This window comes from Camelus bactrianus, chromosome 5 (assembly GCF_048773025.1).
Source record: "Camelus bactrianus isolate YW-2024 breed Bactrian camel chromosome 5, ASM4877302v1, whole genome shotgun sequence".
NCBI lineage: Eukaryota > Metazoa > Chordata > Mammalia > Artiodactyla > Camelidae > Camelus > Camelus bactrianus.
Window position 1 is genome coordinate 73,379,664 of NC_133543.1, and position 20,296 is coordinate 73,399,959.

The following is a 20,296-nucleotide window of genomic DNA, read 5'->3' on the forward strand; positions in this document are numbered from 1 at the left end:
AGACTAATAAAAATCATGTCAAAAATCCTTTTAAACATAAGTAATAACTATAATTTAATATATATTTAATAGGTTACTAAAAATAACCATATGAAAAATTATATTCCAATTTTAAGTATCACAGATTACCATCACATTCCAATGATAGAGCTCTTTCCTCTGGTCCTTATCTCCTGTCACCTCTCTTATTAACCCCTTCCTGAGCTCCTTAAACAGGTCTTTAACCTTGGCTATTTATAAGTCAAGAAATTTTCAAAAACCCAAACCACCACCGATACATGTAAAGTTTTAGATCTGTATTTCTTAACTTTTAGTTTGTTAAAACCCCCTAACTCCTGTTTATAAGGGGGGGAAAGACTATCTATTTTGATGTTATTTAAAATTTCAAAATAAAATATACAGTGACTAGAAAAAAATTTTTAAAATGGTAATATGTTTTCTCAAACTATACCTGGTCCCCTGGAAACGTAAGCACTTTCCCTGGGTAGAGTTCATACTTAAGTTTAGGTACAGTTTTTTTACTCACTGGGTCAAGAACTTTAATAAAAGTCTAGAGCAATAATCTCCAAACTCTTTTGATCTGCAAGTCTTCTTATAAGTAAGAAAAATTTACATATATAAATAAATAAATATCTCTATATATTTGTATTTTAATCTATAGTCAATTACAGTGTGTCAATTTCTGGTGTACAGCATAATGTCCCAGTTATATATATACACACACATATATTCATTTTCATACTCCTTTTCATTAAAGGTTATTACAAGATACTGAATACAGTTCCCTGTGCTATACAGTATATTTCTTATTTGCAAACTTTAAATGTTACTTGTATCATAAAACAAATTTAATTAATTTTTTTAAGAGTCAGAATAAGTATAAATATTAAAAAGTAAATTTCTTAAATTAATATTTCATAACAATGATGTGCTTTAATATGATTATTAAAAATCATTTAGTACTTTATAACAGTGACTCAAAAATCTGATTCTAAGCTCGGGCTTTTTAAAATGTGATTTAACATCTACTATTGTTGAAAAAGAATTTATGAGATGTAGATATAAAAGTGCATTTTTGGGTAGGCTTACTAAATAAAACAATCATTTTTCATTTTCATCCACCAATTACACAAACTTTTGAGTTTAATCCAGTATACTGTCATCTCCCTGGCTCTTAGTCAGTTATTGTATGCTAATAAAAAATTTCATATTTTAACAAGTAAGTTCAACACCTAACAAAACTCTAAAAGACTTCTAAATAGTTTAGAAAACTCTATTTCCGGAGTTTTGAAAGTACATAGATTTAAGTTTTTAGGTGACAAATTTATACTGTTTGTAGTTAAAAGAAAAAAGTATGGGAACATTTCCAAACTTCTATATTCAAAATGCTCTCTCCACAGCACAAGTTTCTTTCAAAAAGCAGTTACTCCCTCATGCATTGTTAAAATGTCACTTTCTCCCAGAAAGGATAGTTGAAAGGGATTTATTTTTTTCAAAAATATGTTAGGTAACATATCTCTTGCAAGTCATCCCTTGCTTGCCATCATTAAAAAGATTAGAAACTTTGGAACTCTGGTCTTATGTAAAAAACAAGTAAGTAACTCATCCTTTTATTAAGCAACTCTTAAATATTTTGTTATATGGTAACCACTGAATCTCTATGTTGTACAAAAGATTTTTATTGTTGTTTCCATAACATTATGAAGTATTATAAAGATTCTATCAAAAATTTCACCTCCAACCACTACACCTCCTGCTTATCCTATTCAGGCCACATCTTGCTCTTCATATTGAAGAAGATAGGCGAAGCACACTGTCACTTCTGAGCCTTTGGACTTGCTTTCACAATTTGTATGGCTTAGCCTCCTTCATTGCTTTCTGGTTCTCTGCTCACCATGTTCCCTGACCACCCTAAATAAAATAAAATACCCTTCTGTCCACACTATTCTCTATCCCTTTCCCCTGTTTTATCATCTTCCTGGCACTTATCCTCACCTGACATATTTTATTTTTTCATTGTCTCTCAAATGTGACCTTCATAACAATAGAGAAGTATTATTTGTTCACTGCTGTCTTTCATAGCACCTAGAACAGGGATTGGCACATTGCATGTGATCAGTAAAAATTCATTGAAAGAATGAATGTAATAATTTAAGGTAACATAATTATAAATCCTCTGTCTGACATGTTTTAATTCCACTGTATTAAAAATGCATTAAAAAAAAACTAGCAAATGAAAAGTGAGGATACCACTGTTAACTTTTATATATCTGTGTAACTCCCATTACTTTTGTGGGAATTCTTACATAACCTGTGAGGTTTAACTTACACATCTATATAAAGTTAGGGGACCAATATCAAGCCATATATGAAATCTTAGTACAGTTTAGTTTCTAATATTCTGAGATTTAAAAAGATAAACAAGTTTTAATAGCTTATTCTCACATCAAGAGAAATGTACCTTGGGTATTTTGGAAATGCTGTTCTAGAATACTGATATTTCTCCCTTCTAGAAGTTTGAGGGATCATTTCTCTCCTAGTTTGATCACTTCTGATATGAACCACTTCCTAGTTATTAATACTAATCACTGTTAACCAGTTGAAATGACCATTAAAGTTTAATAGATTCTCTATGGGTTAGGGCCTTTAAAGAAAAAAATACTGTTTGTGTTTCTATTTGTAGAATTCAGGCTTTTAATTTTAAGCATAGCTCACTTTAATGGAAAAATGTATTTCAGAAAAGATGAACACACATTTCTATAAAGTTGATGGTCATATAACCCCCAGGTCGAAATTATTATTATCATTATCACAAAGTAAAGATTAAAATTAAGAATATGATCAACAATTAAATTTCACAAATTATTACCAAAATTTATAACCTTTACAAATTTTGTGGAAATTTTGGTACATTCTTTATAGAAAGACTTCCTATTATAAGGGAAAAAGAAAAAGTAACGATTAATGTGAGGTCTGGAACCTAGCAGGTCTTCTGACTAGCAGGTCAGGTTCTTTCCACTATTATCAAGAGGAAGATATGAACAGAGAGTTAACAATGGTATAGTAGGAACAATATTACTATCGTTCATAGCATTCAGTGAAATAAAAACTGAGGCAGAGGATAGGATATTGTTCAGTCAGTGTGGTTCCAAATCCTTCAGTCTTTACCTGGATTATACTGTCTACCACTTGGTAACAACGAATTCCATTCCCAATATCTTTCAGTATGGAAATTCAAACAAACTGATTTCACATTAAAGCATTCTTTGCCCCCCTCTCCCCTTAAATGTCCATGCAAACTAAAAGAACAGGGACAGAATGAAGTAGAGGTGGGTAATAGGAGCTCAACGACTCAGTAGTATAATAGGGCTGACAAAATCTAATGTGTCCTTTGATGACATTAATAGAATGCTTCCAGGACAAAGGAGGCACTCCTCCCTTCTACAAGTATCAGTCTGGCTACTATACTCAAAGAAAATACCATAGCTCCCACTTACAAGAAGATGACAAGGATGGTGAAGAGGAATCAAAGCTATGTCATATATAAGTGACTGAAGAAAAACATTTATTTAGTCTTCACTTTTTTTTTTAATGAGAAGGGCATGGGAGATGGGAAAAGGAAGCAGTCCAACAAAAAAAGGAGGTAAATTTGCTAACTAGTTTCTGAGGACAGAACTGGGACCACTAGGTAAAAATTTTAGAAAGACATTCTGGTTCATCACAGGGAAGATTATTTTAGCAATTATCCCTAACAATAAATAAATTACCTCAGGAGATAGAGCTTCCTTTCTCTGAAGTCTTCAAGTAATGCTAGACTACCTTTTAGAGGAGGGGAGAAAGGATATATAGGGAAATTAAGCAATAGGCTAAGGGTTCAAGTTTAGCCTATACCTACAAGATAGCTAAGATGTTTATGAACTCAATGTTTATAGAGAAGGACAAAGATATAAAGAATAATTTCTCACCTTCCTTTCTAAAAATAGTTCTCTCCAAATCTAGGACCTAGGACTCACCTGAGTTCCGGAGAAAAGTCTTTTTAAGTCCTTACAGGAAGACTGTGAAGCAAAAAATATGAAATGGGAGGCTGGGGTTATGGCCTACTTGAATGATCGTTCAAGTCTTTTTTTTCCCCAATAAGCTCATCGCAAAGATGTATACTGCCCTAGGTTCCCTACAGTTAAGTAGAGGTTTACATGCCTTTATTCCCTTTGGATCCAACCCAAAGGAACAACCTCTCCAAAGAGTAAGATAACATGCGTGGAATAATCCCTGATTCTTAAGGTACACTTTTCAAATATACCATTATTTCAAATTTATATATGCTAACTTAGAATCATAAACAATGCTGGGTTTACACTTTGTGTTCTTTAAATTTAAATAATATCTTAGGTAAGGTTATTAATTTTTGACAAGGGTTTACTTTTTCCAATTGTATGTTTAGAAAATAACTACAAAGTTATTATTTTTATGACTCAATTTTCCTTAACTGAGGTACAGCAGTCTTACAGTCTCTCCCAAACATTTCTACTTTATCCCATGTACTTCGATTTTTCCCAATCAATTCTTTTTCTTCTTTAAGACAGTCTTTTTCTTATATATCTGTTCTTGTGTATATATGTTCCTATACTTAAGCTGACTATACAGATGCAGCATATTCCATAATTACAGTAAAGTAAAATAAACTCTGAACTAGATATGTTCCTATTTTCATAATGAAAGGAGAGAGATGGCTATAAACAACAGTTATGAAAGTAGATGCAGAACTTTTTATACACATACCTGAACTGTCTGGACTTGTGGAGACTGAATAACTGATGGCTGGGCCGCCTGAATAACTCCATGGACTTGAACTGTCTGCCCATTGGGCAGCTGTACTAAAGTTACGGTGGGAGCAGATGATGTTGCGTGAGCTGCTGGCATGGATACCTATGGTGTTGAACATGGAAAACAATTACCATCACAGACACCTCCTTGGAAATACTCATGGTCAATATGAAGCAACTTTGTAGCAGTAAAAGGATGACCTTTCTGCTGGGTTAGTTATTCCACTGGTGTGAAAGAAACTAGTGGTTAAATATCCTTTTTGAATAAAAGACTACAAATACCTTCCTTGCCCTCCACTTTTAAACTCCTCCCAAATGACAGAAACCAAAACACTATTTTAATGTAACACCAAAATATGTAACACAGACTTCCTCTGATCACCAACTATCACTTTATTTGTATGGTGCTTTACATTTTCCTAGTTGCTTTCATATTCAGTTTCTCATTTTGCCCTTTGAAGATATCAAGACTAGGTCAGAATAAGGGTTATCTCCATTTTAGAGACAGAAATATCAAGCGCTTAAAGAGATTAACTCACCCAAGGTCAAGAGATTTGAAGAAACAAAGTCTTCAGAATATCATGTGTTAAATAAGCCATGTTCTAAAAACATAACTGCTCCCAAACTTGGGCAAAACTTAGCTACCAAGTCTACAACAAATATAGAGCTTATACTATAATGCATATTTTTCTCTTGTAAACTAATTACAAGTATGCCTCTCATCAGTGAGAAAGTGTTACTAGCTATGATAAACTGAACATTTCTATCTTCTCCATCACTGAACTGGTAATAGTTGATATTTTAAGGATTTATTTTATTTCTTAAAAGAACAAAAGAGCAAGAGTTGAGAGAACATAGAAACCAATTTTCTCTTCAGGCACAAAGAAAGCCTTTTTTTAAAAAATATTTTTTTTTTGGGGGGAGGGGGAGAATTAGGTTTATTTATTTATTTAATGGCCATACTGGGGATTGAACCCAGGACCTCATGCATGCTAAGCACACGCTCTACCACTGAGCTATGCCCCCCACCCCAAGAAGGCCTTTTACCAGTCAATACCAGGTTAAAAGCACTCTTAGGTTGCACATGTCTATTAGATGGTATTTATTGTTTCTGTGCTCAAATGTGTTCAGGGATAGCAATGTTATTTGCGAATTTGGTAAACAGTTATTAGGGATATGTATGCCAAAAACAATGTCAGAACTGAAACTACAGAAATGAGAAAGACATAGGTCCCTGCCCCTACGGAAATTATTGGGGCATGGTATGAAGGACTAGGGAAAAGAACAAACATAATTCAATGAAGTAATGAGGTTTGTGAAGAGAAAAATGGACACACTGAGGGGAGGGGAGGCTACCAGAGAAGAATGTGAATTGGAAACAAAGAGTGCAAGTAAGGCATATTACTGTGACTTGCAGGGGGAGACACAGAATTTCAGACAGAGAGCATAGCACCAGCAAAAGGAAAGAGAAACAGCAGTGTACAGAGAAGGATGACCAGCAGTCAGTACTACTGGAGCACACAGCTGTGTCACTGTATGATACAGAGGTGTAGAGAGAAGAAATAACAGTGGTAGGCAGGGGCTAGGTGGGCTAGTCATGAAAAGTCTTATGTATGTTTTAGTAAAGAACTTGCCTTTTATGGTGAGGAGATTGGGAAAAGCACTGAGGGCTTTTGAACTCCCGAATATCATGGTGAGGCTTGCATTTTGGATAGATTATTTCAGTGGCAGTGTGAAAGATATGTATTTCAGAGGAAGAAAAAAGTGGAGGTGAGACTCCCTGAGAAAGTCTATACATCCTAGTTAAGGTGAGATGATAGAGGCCAGAAATAAGGCACTAATTGTGGTAGGGATGGGAACGAGAGAAGTGATTTAATGAAAATTCAGGAGGCAGACTAGAAAGGGCTTTATGAATGACTAGTTGAAGGTGGTGAGAGAGAAATCAAAGGTGACCAACAAATTTCACGTTTGGGTGAGAAATGGTAGAATATGCCACAGAAACAGAGAACACAAGGAGAAGCTTACTGGTGGGAAAGATCCCTATTGAAGGTAGAGGCTTAAACCATGAGCTTCCATCTTTGTACAGTTAAGAAGTCCTTCCTTATCAATCATTTTTTTCTCTGGCCACTGTAAATCTTGCTTAGTTTTACCTGGTTCTCAAAATGTGGTCCATGAACTACCTCCATTAGTTATACAGGGTGTCTGTCTATAAAGTTAGAATCTCTGATGGACCCAACACTACACTATAAAGTTTGAGGATCACAACCGTAAGTTATTCAGAGTATCTCATCTCAATTCCATATGAAAGGTTTTCTAATACTTGAAGCAATTATTTTGTACTTTTCTCTGAGTATTCTCTAGGGTAAACATAACAAGGTAACTCAACAAATAATCCCCTTTCTACCCTCTTCATTCTACACAATGGTGCCTCTCATTGTAAGTTTATAATATACAGATACAGAAAAAAAGATAAAAATCACTTATATTCCTATCACTCAGAGCTAACCACTTAGTTTTTTTGTTGTAGATAAATAGGTGTTTTTAAACTTATATACACTCAATTTTTATAACACTATCATGGCATCTATTTTATCTTTCAAGGCCATTATAAATACCTCTTCATGCCATTAATAGTCTTCTTTAATGGTTTTAATGGCTGTATAATGGTAGAAACTACAAAATTTGTTTAATAAATTCCTTATTATTGGATATTTAGGTTTTCAGATTTGCCTATTATAAGGGATTTTACAACAATCATTCTTTTACTCAACTCTTTAGTTAAATCCATACATAAAAATTAACAATCTCATAGTCAAAACCAACACTGTTTCTTTTCTCACTTTAAAAAAATCTCTGTAAACTCCACAAGTAAAATAAGGCATTTCATTTATTGTTTTAGATTGTCTTTCTTCCTTTATTAGTTAGGCTGAATTTTTTTTTTACTGTTCTTTGACCAAATCACAATGATCTTGGATTTGATAACTTTATTATATATTTCTAGTATTAAAGACTGACAACAAAAAAATAAAAGGTATCAGAATTATGAGGGAATTATGTCAAAGATGTATTAATACACATGTTAAGGACTTGGATGAGCAACTGAAAAAAACCTGTGTAATTAGGTATAAAAAGAACAACAAAAAATACAAATGGGAACAGATACCAGATTTTCTAAACTGAAATATCATGTCATTCTACTTATCAGTGATTATATGCAAATTGAACATGTGCATATAATTTTGTTCCTTCCTGAATCTCCAATTGAGCTTCATGAAACTGATTTTGTTTTTACAGGCATAATCACACCAGTATTGAAGAATGGGAAAGGAGATAACAGCAAGAGTTTTGGAGGCTGGAAACAGATGGATGAATGGTAATGAGCTTGGAAGACCTCAGAAGGCTAACTTATAAGATGGAGGCAGGGAAAGCCTGATTTATGCCACAAAATCCTTAAGAGATTCATGATCTAAGGCACACTGGAAGGTAGAGTGAAAGAAAAGGCTGAAAATAAGGAAGGCTGGTTAAAGGCTCTTTGAGAAACAATTGGAACCCCTCCTCAACTCCCTGTGGAAGAACAACTAATCTACCCAATGCTGACAGAAAAACAGAGGTTTACTATCTGGATAGAGGGTTTCTTGACTGCCTACCATCAGCCATTGCTGAGGTGAGGTAATAAACCCCAGTCATCTCCTCTCCCTTGGCTCAGGGGATTAGTAAAGCTTTTCTCTAGGGAACCTGATCAACACCAAGGGGAAGAGGAAAGACTTAAGAGATAATAACATTGGGAATGCCACAATCACCCTAAAGTGAAGCTCACAACTCATAGATGTTAGGCCTCAAACATGTCCACAGAGCTTTCAATGCAGGTTTTTGGTCCTGTACTTTTAAGCCTGAGCAGACAACCACAAGCTGTCAAACATTTGAGGAAAGCTTCTAATATGAAAGCTGGAGCAAAAGAGATGGAAGGGGGTAAAGGCATATAGAGGAAAATCTATGTGGGGCAGTGAAAACTTAAAACAAAATCAATATTCTCAGAGATGAGAGAAAATATTGCATTTGTGAAACATAAACAGAACACTATTAAAACACAAGAGGACCAATCAGAGAACAAAAGGAACTCTTGGAAATGTGACAGCAGAAATAAAAAATCTGACAGATGGGCTGAAATATGAAGTTGAGGAAATCTCCCAGAAAGCAGAGCAAAAAGACAAAGAGACAGAAACCAGAAGAGTAGAAATGAGAAAATTAGACAAACATCTGGATCACAAGGATCCTAGAAAGAAAAGAGAAAGGAGAGGGGAAAAAAAATCATCAACCAAATAACTTAAAGAAATTGCCCAGAATTGAAGACATGAGTTTCCATTATAAAAGGGCCCACTGAAAACAACTGCACAATGGATGAAAACTGATCCAAACCAAGGCCTTGACAATGAAATAGTGAAGCACTGTAAATAGAGAGATTTTTATAAGCTAACAGAGATACAAAGAAATGGATTTAGTCTTTCAAATAGCAACAGTAGAAGTTGACACTGGATCAACACCTTCAAAATTTGAAAGAAAAATTATTTCTTTACCAAGAATTCTTTACCCCTTCAAACTCGCTCAAGAAACCACTGGAAAACATGCTTTAATATATCAAGAACAAAAACTCTAAGAGAGAAAGACAGCAGGAAGAAAGGAATTTCCAGGATGACATTATATAGCAGACTTGGAGGACACCCAGAAGAATAGAGACCTATGAGGTAGATACGTCAGGGATGCCATCACCAAGATCCCTGCTGGCAATGTATCTTCTTTTTACCAGAGGGGTGAATGCTTGGATGAGCCCAGATTCTTATGTGCACATTTGCCTTGACTATGTGCTAATGAAGTCTCCCCTTTGTTCCTGCACCTGCTTCATCTGAGTACATACTTCATCCCTAAATATATTCTGCTTTGCCTTACACCTCAAGGCTGGAGGGGACCCTGGTGATCTTAGGAGAAAACACAGAACAGCTCACTGCTTCTGACTATGTTCCTGCTGGAGGTCTAGTATTTGGCCCATATGTTAGCTCAGTGTGGTAACCATCTGTGGTTAGCCCACTATTTCCCAAGATGCATTCTTGCTCAGTGACTCCTCTAGGGGAGCTTTAAAACTCTTTGGGGAGCTGAAGTTCGACATCCCAGAGCCTCAGCAGGGATTATTTTCTCTTGGGAATTTCATCTGAAAGAGGCGATATCCCACTTTCTTACCTAGCAGGTTACTGTTTGCTATTTGGCTTTTATATTAACCACCTTTCTCATCATATATATGCAAACAATGGTTATTAAAGTAGAATATTTGAGGAAAAATACATAAGAACAAAAAAGGATAAGAGAATATAATCTTAGAATATTTAAGACAAAGACAAAATCATAAATTATACTTAAAATATATAGGGAACAAAACTATCATACTTGAAATTTACCTGTGTCAATTTATTTGCTTATCCTATTTTTTTAGTTTAAGCATATGTAAACTTAGCCTTTCAGATTATCTGCATTCCCATGCTCCCAATTAATCTACATGTGAAAAAAAGCAGTTATCATATTAGATTGTCTTCCCTTGTTTAAGAGACAATCTACCCATCAGTTTAAATGTATTTATGAATCATGTCACTATAGTGTGTTGGTGTTTAACAATACATTTTTCTTTTATGTTATTGAATTAATACTATCATTTCTAAGATTAGGCTAATATTAAATAATTAGGAATTCTGATTTTCTAAAAATGTCTTTGCTCATTCTATGTATATCTCTGTAAGAAAAACTAAGTTCTCTTGTCTAAAACATATTCCTCTTAGAAGAGACACAACTTGGACTCTCTCCATGTATTTTATACCTGGGCTAATGTGGCAATCTGTGGCTGGGCTTGCACTGTCATTTGCTGGTTTTCAGCTTCTGTTACAGCTGCATCTCCACTCTGCTGGTTCTCTGCTCCAGATTCCATGGTCATTTAGTTACCTACAATAATATGGAAGAGTGTTACAAGCACTACAGTGCTTTGTGCTTTTGTGGTTTTAAAGGCAATTTTCAAGTTATAAATAGGTATATGTGGTGGTTAGGTTAGCAGATGCACTCAAGAAATCTGGTTAAACTATAATGTAGTTGAATTATTGTCAGACTTGTCCAAATTTGCAGAGCTATAAAAGTCCTAGTCTTTTCAAAAAAGCAAAAAACCTTTCTTTTTCCTTCACCATTTTTTTCCCAATGGGATATTATTCCATCTAGAATAAGGGATTCATTCCTCTCTGTCATGAATCACCCCTACTAAGAAGGGGGGGAGGGGCAGCAGCAAAGTTACAATTTTTTCAAAATCTATCAGTCAGGTAAGGAGGGAGGGTAGAGAGTAGAAGAGAGCTGTTGACAGGGTCTAGGAGATATTGGCTTCAAGGAACTTCCTATAAGGGTATTCCCTCTTTTTATAGGGAAGAAACAGAAAAATTATAAGCTACTTCCACAGGAAGTTACTGGAGGCAGGACAAAATTAGCTCAAGTTTCAAGAGCCCAAGTTATGGGGTATCAAGGTAGAAAAAGCTACGCAGTCAAATCGGAGACCTCAAACGGTGAAAAAGTTATTTTGGGTTCTGACTCTGTACTCTATGTATAGTGTGCAACCCTACATATATGTGCACACGTGCCACCCCCCTCCATACACTAAAACATCTTTTAAAATTTTAACTGCAAAATTCTGGATAAGATAATCAAGACTGATCTTTCTTACTTTTCAGACCCTGCTTTGCTAAGAGTTTAGTATATTTGTTAGAGCTGGCACTGGATGACAGCAAAAGTGAAGAGAAATACCTAGCAGCAGCAGCTACACTGAAGTTACAGAAACTGATTATATGTAGCAGATATAACTGAGGAAGCAACTGTGTCTAAAGGAGTCACAATGAAAGGGGTTATTTCTTACTTGTGTACTACTGTTACCGTACAGTGCCTAGCACGTTAAGTCAAAAATAAATTTAGTAGTGAGGACTACCTATGGTGATGCCATAAATAACACAAAAACTCCAATGCTTTTCCAGAATTTATTACATTTATTTTACAATTCCAAAATTGATTATCAAAATTGTCACTGATCATTATGTGATTATTGCATGTTATCAGCCTGTATCACATACTAACATTCTGCCATCATTCACAGGATTCTATAAAAAGGAAGTGTTTTACAAGTGACAGTTAAAAATGAAAATAACTCTGTGGAAATTAATATAAATATACAAAATCCACAAAACAGATGACAAAGGAAAAGATCAACAGACTTGACTACATAATTATTTAAAACATTAATATGACAAAAGCCACCAAGATAAGTACACAGGGGGAAAATATCTGCTACATATAATCAACACAGTAACATCTAGAATACAGGGAAACTACTAGTCAGTAAGGAACTTACTGAGTAGTTCACAAAGATACATGTTCAAGGACAGAAATTTTTTATAGTAGCAAAAAACCAGAAACAAGTATCTATCATTAGGAGGACCATTAAAGAAGTTACAGCAATGAAAAACAATGAAGTTTATCTATAATGCAATGCCATACAACGTTTTCCAAGATAGACTGAGTGAATTGGCAAGTTATAGAACATATTATAAGGTAGAACTCCATTTATGTAAAGAAAACAAGTAAAATAAATTGCTGTAAAGGTATATGCATGAGAAAAGGTGCAGGAAGTTATACACCGAACTGTAGTAAGTGGTGGCTCTGAAGAGAAAGATTTGTTAGAATTACATAGGAGGATGATTTTCACCTTTTTCTTTTTACATACTATGGTGCTTTACTTTTAATTTTTCTTTCTGTGAGATTCAGAATTCAGGATTACTTGCACCATTTAAAAAGATTTAATGCCAGAAATGATGGATAACATTTTGAAACTATGAACCAAAAACTGTATTTCAATCATGATTTTGAGATACCTGTTGACAAAGATTTTTAAAATCCCAGACATTTTTATGTAAAATTACTATTTTTATTTAAATTTTGCCTAAATGGTTTATCCTTCATTTTGAGAGTAAAAATAACCATTTAAAAAATTATCAAATAACTTTATTACCTATGATAATTCACTGAACTGTATACTTAAAATCTGTGCTCTTTTAAACTAAATAATTTAAGAAAGACATCAAAAGTAACAAAGCAATATCAACAACAAAATAGTTTCTGTATACTAAATATTGTCCATATTCTGGTCTGGAATAAAATGGCACATCAAAGAAAAAAAAAATCAAATCTTAACAACAATAAAATAAGCAAATAAATCCTTTTGAGGACAGTCCTGAGTCAAGCTAAATAAGAGCAGAAACTCATAAATTTTCTCTATCCTCTCCAAGTCATCAATTTAATGAGAATGAAGAGAAATACAAAATTATCATCATAATATCTCCTGTGTAGGCAGAGAATATACAGCCATTTTTGAAAGACTTTATTCCAAGCCATATTTCTTTTTAACCTATGCTGTCATCCATTACAATTTCACTCCATCATTTGATTAAAATTAATTTAAGGCACAGATCATATTTCTTTTGTCTTTGTTTTCTCTTCAATATGTCAGGGCTACTTAACTTTTTTTTTTTGACACTAAGGTACAAGGCATCATTACAACTTCTTGTTTCAGAAAATAAAATATTTATGATTCTATAATAAAGGAACAAAACCATTAGCTAACATAAGTAATTATAGCTACAAGGACACATTCAAAACAAGAATGTGACTTGCATCCTTCTTCTCTCCCCAACTAAATAATACTCATTTTATTTACTTATTTTTCCCTTTCTTTTAAAAACAAAGCGTGGTATTTCCAAAGGTCAGGATCCCCCATGTGAACTGCCAGTGTTTTATTATCATTTCACTCAGGTAGACTATCAATCCTTTTTCAGGGTGGGGGATAGCCTTCTTAATTAGTTTGCATAGATGTCAACCATGTGGGCAACAGTAAAATACTGTCTTTCATCAGATAATTCAGGCCTTTCTCAAAGTGCAGGTTAGAACTACTTAAGGAAAAACAATTTGTTTCAGATAAGAAACTCAAACAACTCAGCTAAAACAGAAACTATTCTTTTGGTTTTCACCTTGAAGGTACTGAAACTCAACTAAACTAAACTAGCATTTAAAGTGAATGCATTAGTCATGACTTTGAAAGCTTTTACTCTCTTTTCTTTATATATTCAGGTGGGGACAGAAGAGATGCTCTGTGTACAGTCTTCAATTTTTCTATTACCCCAGGAGCAGTCTTAGCTAGCTGTGTAGTCTCCAGACACAGGATCAGTTAACAGAGCTAATATGTGGGTTTTCAAAATTATTTGAAGAAAGGAGATTCTTAATTCATTACACAAATGAATGCTTTTGGGGAATGCAAACAACAACAACAAAGGCTTAATACTACCATACTACTATAAAACAAGAAAAAGATCAGGTACATATGAACTCAGGGAAAATGTGCAAATAGTGGGCCTGGAATATTACAAACAAATAGATCCTGGAAATCACGGAAGATCTATAGTATTAGCTTGACAGTTTTGTGATTCTTAAAAGAGTTTTTTCAATAATTCTGAATTCCAAAATCTATTTTGGGATTGATATAAGTATTTTCATGAATTTATTCCTAAAAATTAACACAATCCTTTGAAAACTATGAACTTAAAACAAATTTCAAAAGTGTCATGCCTGAAAGAAACAAAATTTAAAAAATAAATCCACAAAGATACATGCCATTTTGCTATAATGGTCTTCAGAGTTCTAACTCTTAATATGAAAAAGGGAGTGATTCTGCAGTATTATTCACCCAATCTTGAGAGAAACAAAGAATGCTATTCTAAGTAGTTGGGAAAGAGAGCCTAACACCTGGGGGAAAGCTGGATGTCATCAAGTAGTCATTGGACAAACTAAGCTTTTTGTGTTCCAGTTTCCTCATCTGAAAACAAGGGAGATGGATGAAGAGATCTCTCCTAACTTAAAATGCTGTGATCCTAGGAACTGACAACAAAATGTATGCACACACAATTATGCAGGCCACTTAGTAAAATAATATATGTATTTCTTTTTACTATATGGTTCATAGTAAAGAAGACAGATTAAGAATAGGTCACTCTACTCCTTAATCTTGGGCAAATATAAAAACTTTACCATTCATATACATATATAATATATAAAATGTATGTATATTTATATGTATTATATATGTAAGATGAGAATACAATACTTGAGATAATTAGCAGTACTTTAAAAAAAGCCACAAGACCAGACTATTACTCAGTAAAGATTCTCTTTCACACGGTGGACAGTGCTTTGTTTACTTATATGTTGCTCTGGTAACAGCTGTTGTTACAGTTATCAGATAGTTTAACAGGGCCTTTTCTTAACTTTCCAACATGATAAAGCAATTCTTTCTTTCCATCTTAGAAAGCATCAAGAAATTTATCTGACTAGGACTGTGCCAGTTTTGCATCTTTACACAGTAAAGACTAAATATTTAAAGCTTTAAAATGTAGTTTAGATAAACGTCCCAGGAAAGTGTCAAATGACTGCTTCCATCACTTTTTAAAAAAAGAGAGTATGCTGCATTAGTTAAGAGTGGTGGAATTCCAAAGAAACACTGAAAACAAATAAGAGAACTGATAAATCTGGGGGTATATTAACTTTTCTGGTAAGAAAAATGGTATAAGCAAAAAATTAAATTACAGTAGGCCTTCAGAAAAATGAGTGAGTCAATGGCTGGTATCTGATTTTGTATAGAAGCAAGGAGAAAAGACAAAGAACGGTCATTCAAAATCAATCTGGAACTACTAGAGCAAAATGAGACTATGAGAATGATGTCTCTTAAAGTCACTCATTGGGTTTAGAATTTTTATATTGCAATGTATTTACTTCTACTCTACATAATATACCATGAGGTAATTTACCACAAGTGAATAATTCACTTTTCCAAAACCAACAGGATCTTCAGTTTTAACAGTTTACATTATATACATTATTCTTGTATTATGGTATCATATCTAAACATTTGTATTATATTCTGACATTGTAGTGTCATGTCTAAGCATTTATTTATATGTCAGGCACTGTTCAAGTTCCTGGTGATGAAGAAATAAAATAAAGTTTTAAAAAACTTTGCCTTTGTGGAATTTATATTCTAGTGTATAGAAATAGAGGAGGAAAAGTAAACAAGTAAATGTATAATAAATCAGAAGGTAAAAGTGTTGGGTGAAAAATAAAACTGGAAAGAATGTTAGAGGGGTTTTTAATATTGTAAAAGCAGACCAGTGAAACCCTCATTGATAAGGTGGCATTTACGTTCACCTACTCTACACCTATGCAAAACTATACCAAACCAGGGACAAATATCGGCAGCAATAATTCTGTATTTATCTGCCTCTATCAAGTCAGGCGAATTAAAGGTCATCACCTAAGAAAGCAAGCCCGTATCATCACTTTTATAAACAACTATTAAGCAAAAGAAAGAATGCTGTATATTTTCACCTTATTCTTTTTCCTCAAATATTTTTGACCTTTAAGAAGTGCCCAAGTCTTTATGATCTTAAACATTCCAGTGCAAGTTTATGAAAAACAGACCCACTTCCCCCACAACACAGTTTACTTTTTAAATCCCTTAACTCTATGACAAAGTTAATTCAGTTTAGGAGGGAAGGTAAGTATTCAGAGAGATGAACTGTGAATTTTGACTCTCAAGAAAAAATAATACATTCATAACTAATGGAACATATGAATATATGCTGTGGTTTTTAAAAATGCAAATAACCTTAATTATAAATAAGAAAAAAAAAAAAACCCTCCTGCATCTAGCAAATGGGTGACTCCTCCTAAACTCTTTCACCAATCCAGAAGTCCACGAATTTAAGGAAATCACATGAGCAGAAGTCTCAAGTCTCCAGGGTAGCCACGGCAGCCACTTGGTACATGGCTTTAAAACTGAGTGACTGGTCTGTTGTCACAGTCAAATGTATCACTAAAAATATTTTGCAGAAGTATACCTAGAAACATCTGTGAGTAATATACAACACTGCTACACAGTTATTTCATACCTGTTAGTTTTTAGTATATTATAATTGTGTGAAAGCCTTACTAACATATGCTTATACTTTCAACATGTCTTGGATAATCTTCTCAAGTGTTATGATTAATTTACTAAAGAGAGTGGCAAAATGCTCAGGCACCGCACAACAGACTTCAGCTTTCTAGGTATCAGTGACAAGCTTGCACTGCCTTTTTTCCTCCCGCATATATTTTTTGTTATTAACCTTGAGATACCTTATCTATCTTTATCATATGTTTGATCTAGCAGAACTGAGATGTATGCAATCAGTACTGGTAATTTAGTGCTCCAGGTTTCTGATGCTAACACTAGTCTTTTGGTATTAAACACAGCGTATTTTCACTGAAACCAGATAGGAAAATAGCATATTCAAATGCTGTATGTATACTGTGTGGACCGTGTATGTATGTACCCACACACACACTTCTCAACTCAACACACATATCAACTTCAGCTATAAGAATCTTATTAGATTAGACTAACCACACCCTGACAAAATGAGGCCAAATATATATATATATATATATTTTTTTTTTTATGGAAACAGAACAGGCAATGTGATAAATGAAAATAAACTAGTGTCTTTATCAAGGTAAGAAAATTCTGACATAATTTTCTGAAACACTTTTCTTTATGCTCTCCCTTAATTGGAATACAAATCTATTACTTCAGCCTCTAGTCTAGATATCAGAAGAAGGCATGAAAAGTTATATATGAAATTAATTTTGTGTGATTTGAACGTGATGAGATTTAATCATTTCTGTTACAAAAATAAAAGCTTGAGAATGTTTGTTTTTATAAATTCTCTGTATTAATAGTAAATACCAGTATAACTCAACCACTACCAAAAAAGAAGGCATACAGCAAAGGAGAATCTTTTAATGTTATTTAATAAAACTAATTCCCTGATGTGTATATTACCCTGAGCTCAGAGAAACTGCTTTAAGTTCAATATTTACATGTTATAATTTACTGCAGTTTTGTGATTATCAGAGTATTTGAATACTATTTTTAATGAGTAAAATTATTTTAAACTGTGTAGCATGCCCTATGAGAAAGATACTATCATCAACGGAAGTACTTAACAGAAGTGAATTAGGAAAATATCATTTGATTATAGAAATGCATTACATGATTTATGACAGCCATCCTCATATTCTAATGTGATTAATTCTATAGTATCTTTCAATAAGAAAGCTTTAGTGCTTTTTCAAATCAAAGTTACTATTATTGTTTTTTTAAGTACTGGCAAAATGTATTTGCCTTGTTTTCCTTCAGGTAAGACTACTCAAGGCTCTGAAACAAGCATTCATGTATCTGGTCACCAAGAGACAGTGTTGCTTAGCAAGGCAGCAACTATGACTATGCATTATTTTAGATAGTAACATTTTATCCCATCTTTTCCCATTCTCTTTTCTTTCCAAACACCCATCTGATACCACTTTAACAGCTTTTTACACATTGAGCCTTTCAAAGTGATCCTATGTAAATTTCTATATGTGAAGTTCTACTAAATAATTTTTGGAGCTGATTTTTTTTTTAGGAAAAAAGGATTATGCACCTCCTACATACAGTTACTTTTAGAAAAGCAATTTTTGTGTTGACTAAAGAGTGAAACTATTTTCAAATTCTAAGTTATGTTTCATAAACTACCTCAAGGGTGGTACTGTAAGGACCTACAAAACTATGCCTTGAAGTTAAATATTTATAGCTTTTATTTACTCCACAAAACCTGAGGGGGCTATGTGAAAATCACTACACTGAAATGGAAAATGAATGTCCAAGTGTTTTCAAAAAACACGTTTTATAAAGTTAATGTTTATTATTTTAACAGTTCTGTTTTGAAATAAATTTTGAAATGCTATTCTTGGTGAATTATTTACAAATTAGAATGAAAGAGTGAAAATCAGTGCTCCTGAGGTAAGAACAGCACATGTTACATAGTAGGAGTAATAAGACAGGAATTCTGGTTTTAGCTTTGACTTCACAGATGGAGAACTAGAGATGTTAAGAGGTTTGCAAGGACTTTACAAGACTGTTTAGGGCTATACTACCTAGAATCCCATATCACAAAAAGTGAGGAAATATTTGCCAATGGAATTGCATGGACTATTAAGCAACATGCTAATCCTTTTAACTATGGTTCGCTTACTAGAAAAAGCCAAGCACTCAAAGCACCAAGGATATATTGGACTATATTTTAAAAATTAGCCATGGTTAATCTACAAAGCTGATAAATGACATGTAGACAACAGCAAAGACTTACATACAGTTATGATAAAGACTTACTTCAAGTAGGTTTCTTTATCTCTAATCCTGAAAGAGTCAATATCAAGTACAAATTTTCAGGTGAGTGTACTTTTTTTTTTTTAAACCCAACCTGGTAGTGATTTCTGGTAATCACTTTGATTAATACAATCTCATGCTATTTCCCATGTTTCAGAGGTGTGAAGTATTTGTAAAGCATCAGAATTAATAAAAACTCGAAGGAGAAAACTTTCTTTTTAAGCTATGAAAAATGAATCTAACTTCCTTGGCTTTTAAAAAAATAAATCTGTAATTTCAGTGTCTGAATCATCTAAGTATATATGCCTGCTTCCTTTAACCTGTGCAAATCTGAAGAAATTGGTTTTAATCTTGCCTTTTAAATCTGTGACCCTCCAAGAGAGACTCGTTCATTACAAGTTAAGTTTTCTGTGCCTATTACACAATAAGCGTTCTGCCAAAAAGTAAGGGGACTATAGTTTAAAGCAGACAAGAACCCTTCTCTCGAAGAGCTTACAAGCAAGTAAGAGATAAAATATGTATCATATATAAAAGATCTAGGGAAGTAAAAATGAATCTCTACCACCAGCTTACCTGTAAACTCCCTCCAAAGAAGTATTATAGTTAACAATGATTTAAAATCATAAACTTCTATTATGAAATAATAGGAAAACACAAATTATGGAAAAAAGGAAGGCAAGAGCTGGCCAGTTATGGTAATCTGCTGATGAAGATCTGATTAGTAACATAATGAAATCAATATATTTTTTCAAGACCTTGGCTACAATAATTCCTCCAAGTGAACTTTTATAGACCTAAACTTAACTACTGTTGAGGAAAAAAATATACAGTAATCACAATAAAGCTAGAATCTTGAAAACTTTCTTCACAAAGAGATAATGCTATTAAAACTCAGAGAGATGCAAACCATGCTTTACTGTTATTTCTTGCACAGGGAAAAGGATCTACCAGCAAGTATATCATTTAAATTCCTCAGAGCTCAGTTTAGTCATCTGTGAAAAAATGAAGGAATTACTACTGCCTTTATGGTCAAGGTCTGCTAAGTGTAAATTCCCCCAATACAGTACATTTATGAGTAATACACTACACCCACACAAACATCATAATACATTCT

General features: G+C 33.6%; 2 protein-coding genes across 6 annotated transcripts in view; one reads left to right on the plus strand and one right to left on the minus strand.

Annotated features, from left to right (window-relative positions):
- The window catches only part of METTL21A (methyltransferase 21A, HSPA lysine), a 51,726-nt gene extending 41,040 nt beyond the window's left edge, over positions 1 to 10,686 (plus strand). Inside the window, exon 4 of the mRNA XM_045520496.2 lies at positions 8,118 to 10,686. Within this exon, the coding sequence (XP_045376452.1) occupies positions 8,118 to 8,200 (83 nt within the window). The 3' untranslated portion in view covers positions 8,201 to 10,686. The remainder of the gene's footprint in view (positions 1 to 8,117) is intronic.
- The window catches only part of CREB1 (cAMP responsive element binding protein 1), a 39,469-nt gene extending 28,664 nt beyond the window's left edge, over positions 1 to 10,805 (minus strand). For 4 of the 5 annotated variants that reach the window (XR_006726755.2, XM_010960097.3, XM_045520495.2 and 1 more), the window contains exons 1-3: positions 10,684 to 10,805; positions 4,780 to 4,926; positions 4,014 to 4,055 (exon numbers count right to left, since the gene is read on the minus strand). Coding sequence is in view for 4 of the 5 variants with exons in the window: in XM_010960097.3 (XP_010958399.1) it covers positions 4,014 to 4,055; positions 4,780 to 4,926; positions 10,684 to 10,797 (303 nt within the window). In the remaining variant the exon portion in view is untranslated. The remainder of the gene's footprint in view (positions 1 to 4,013; positions 4,056 to 4,779; positions 4,927 to 10,683) is intronic. The other variant, XM_010960098.3, reaches the window with a different exon arrangement.
- Between the last annotated feature and the right edge of the window lie 9,491 nt (positions 10,806 to 20,296).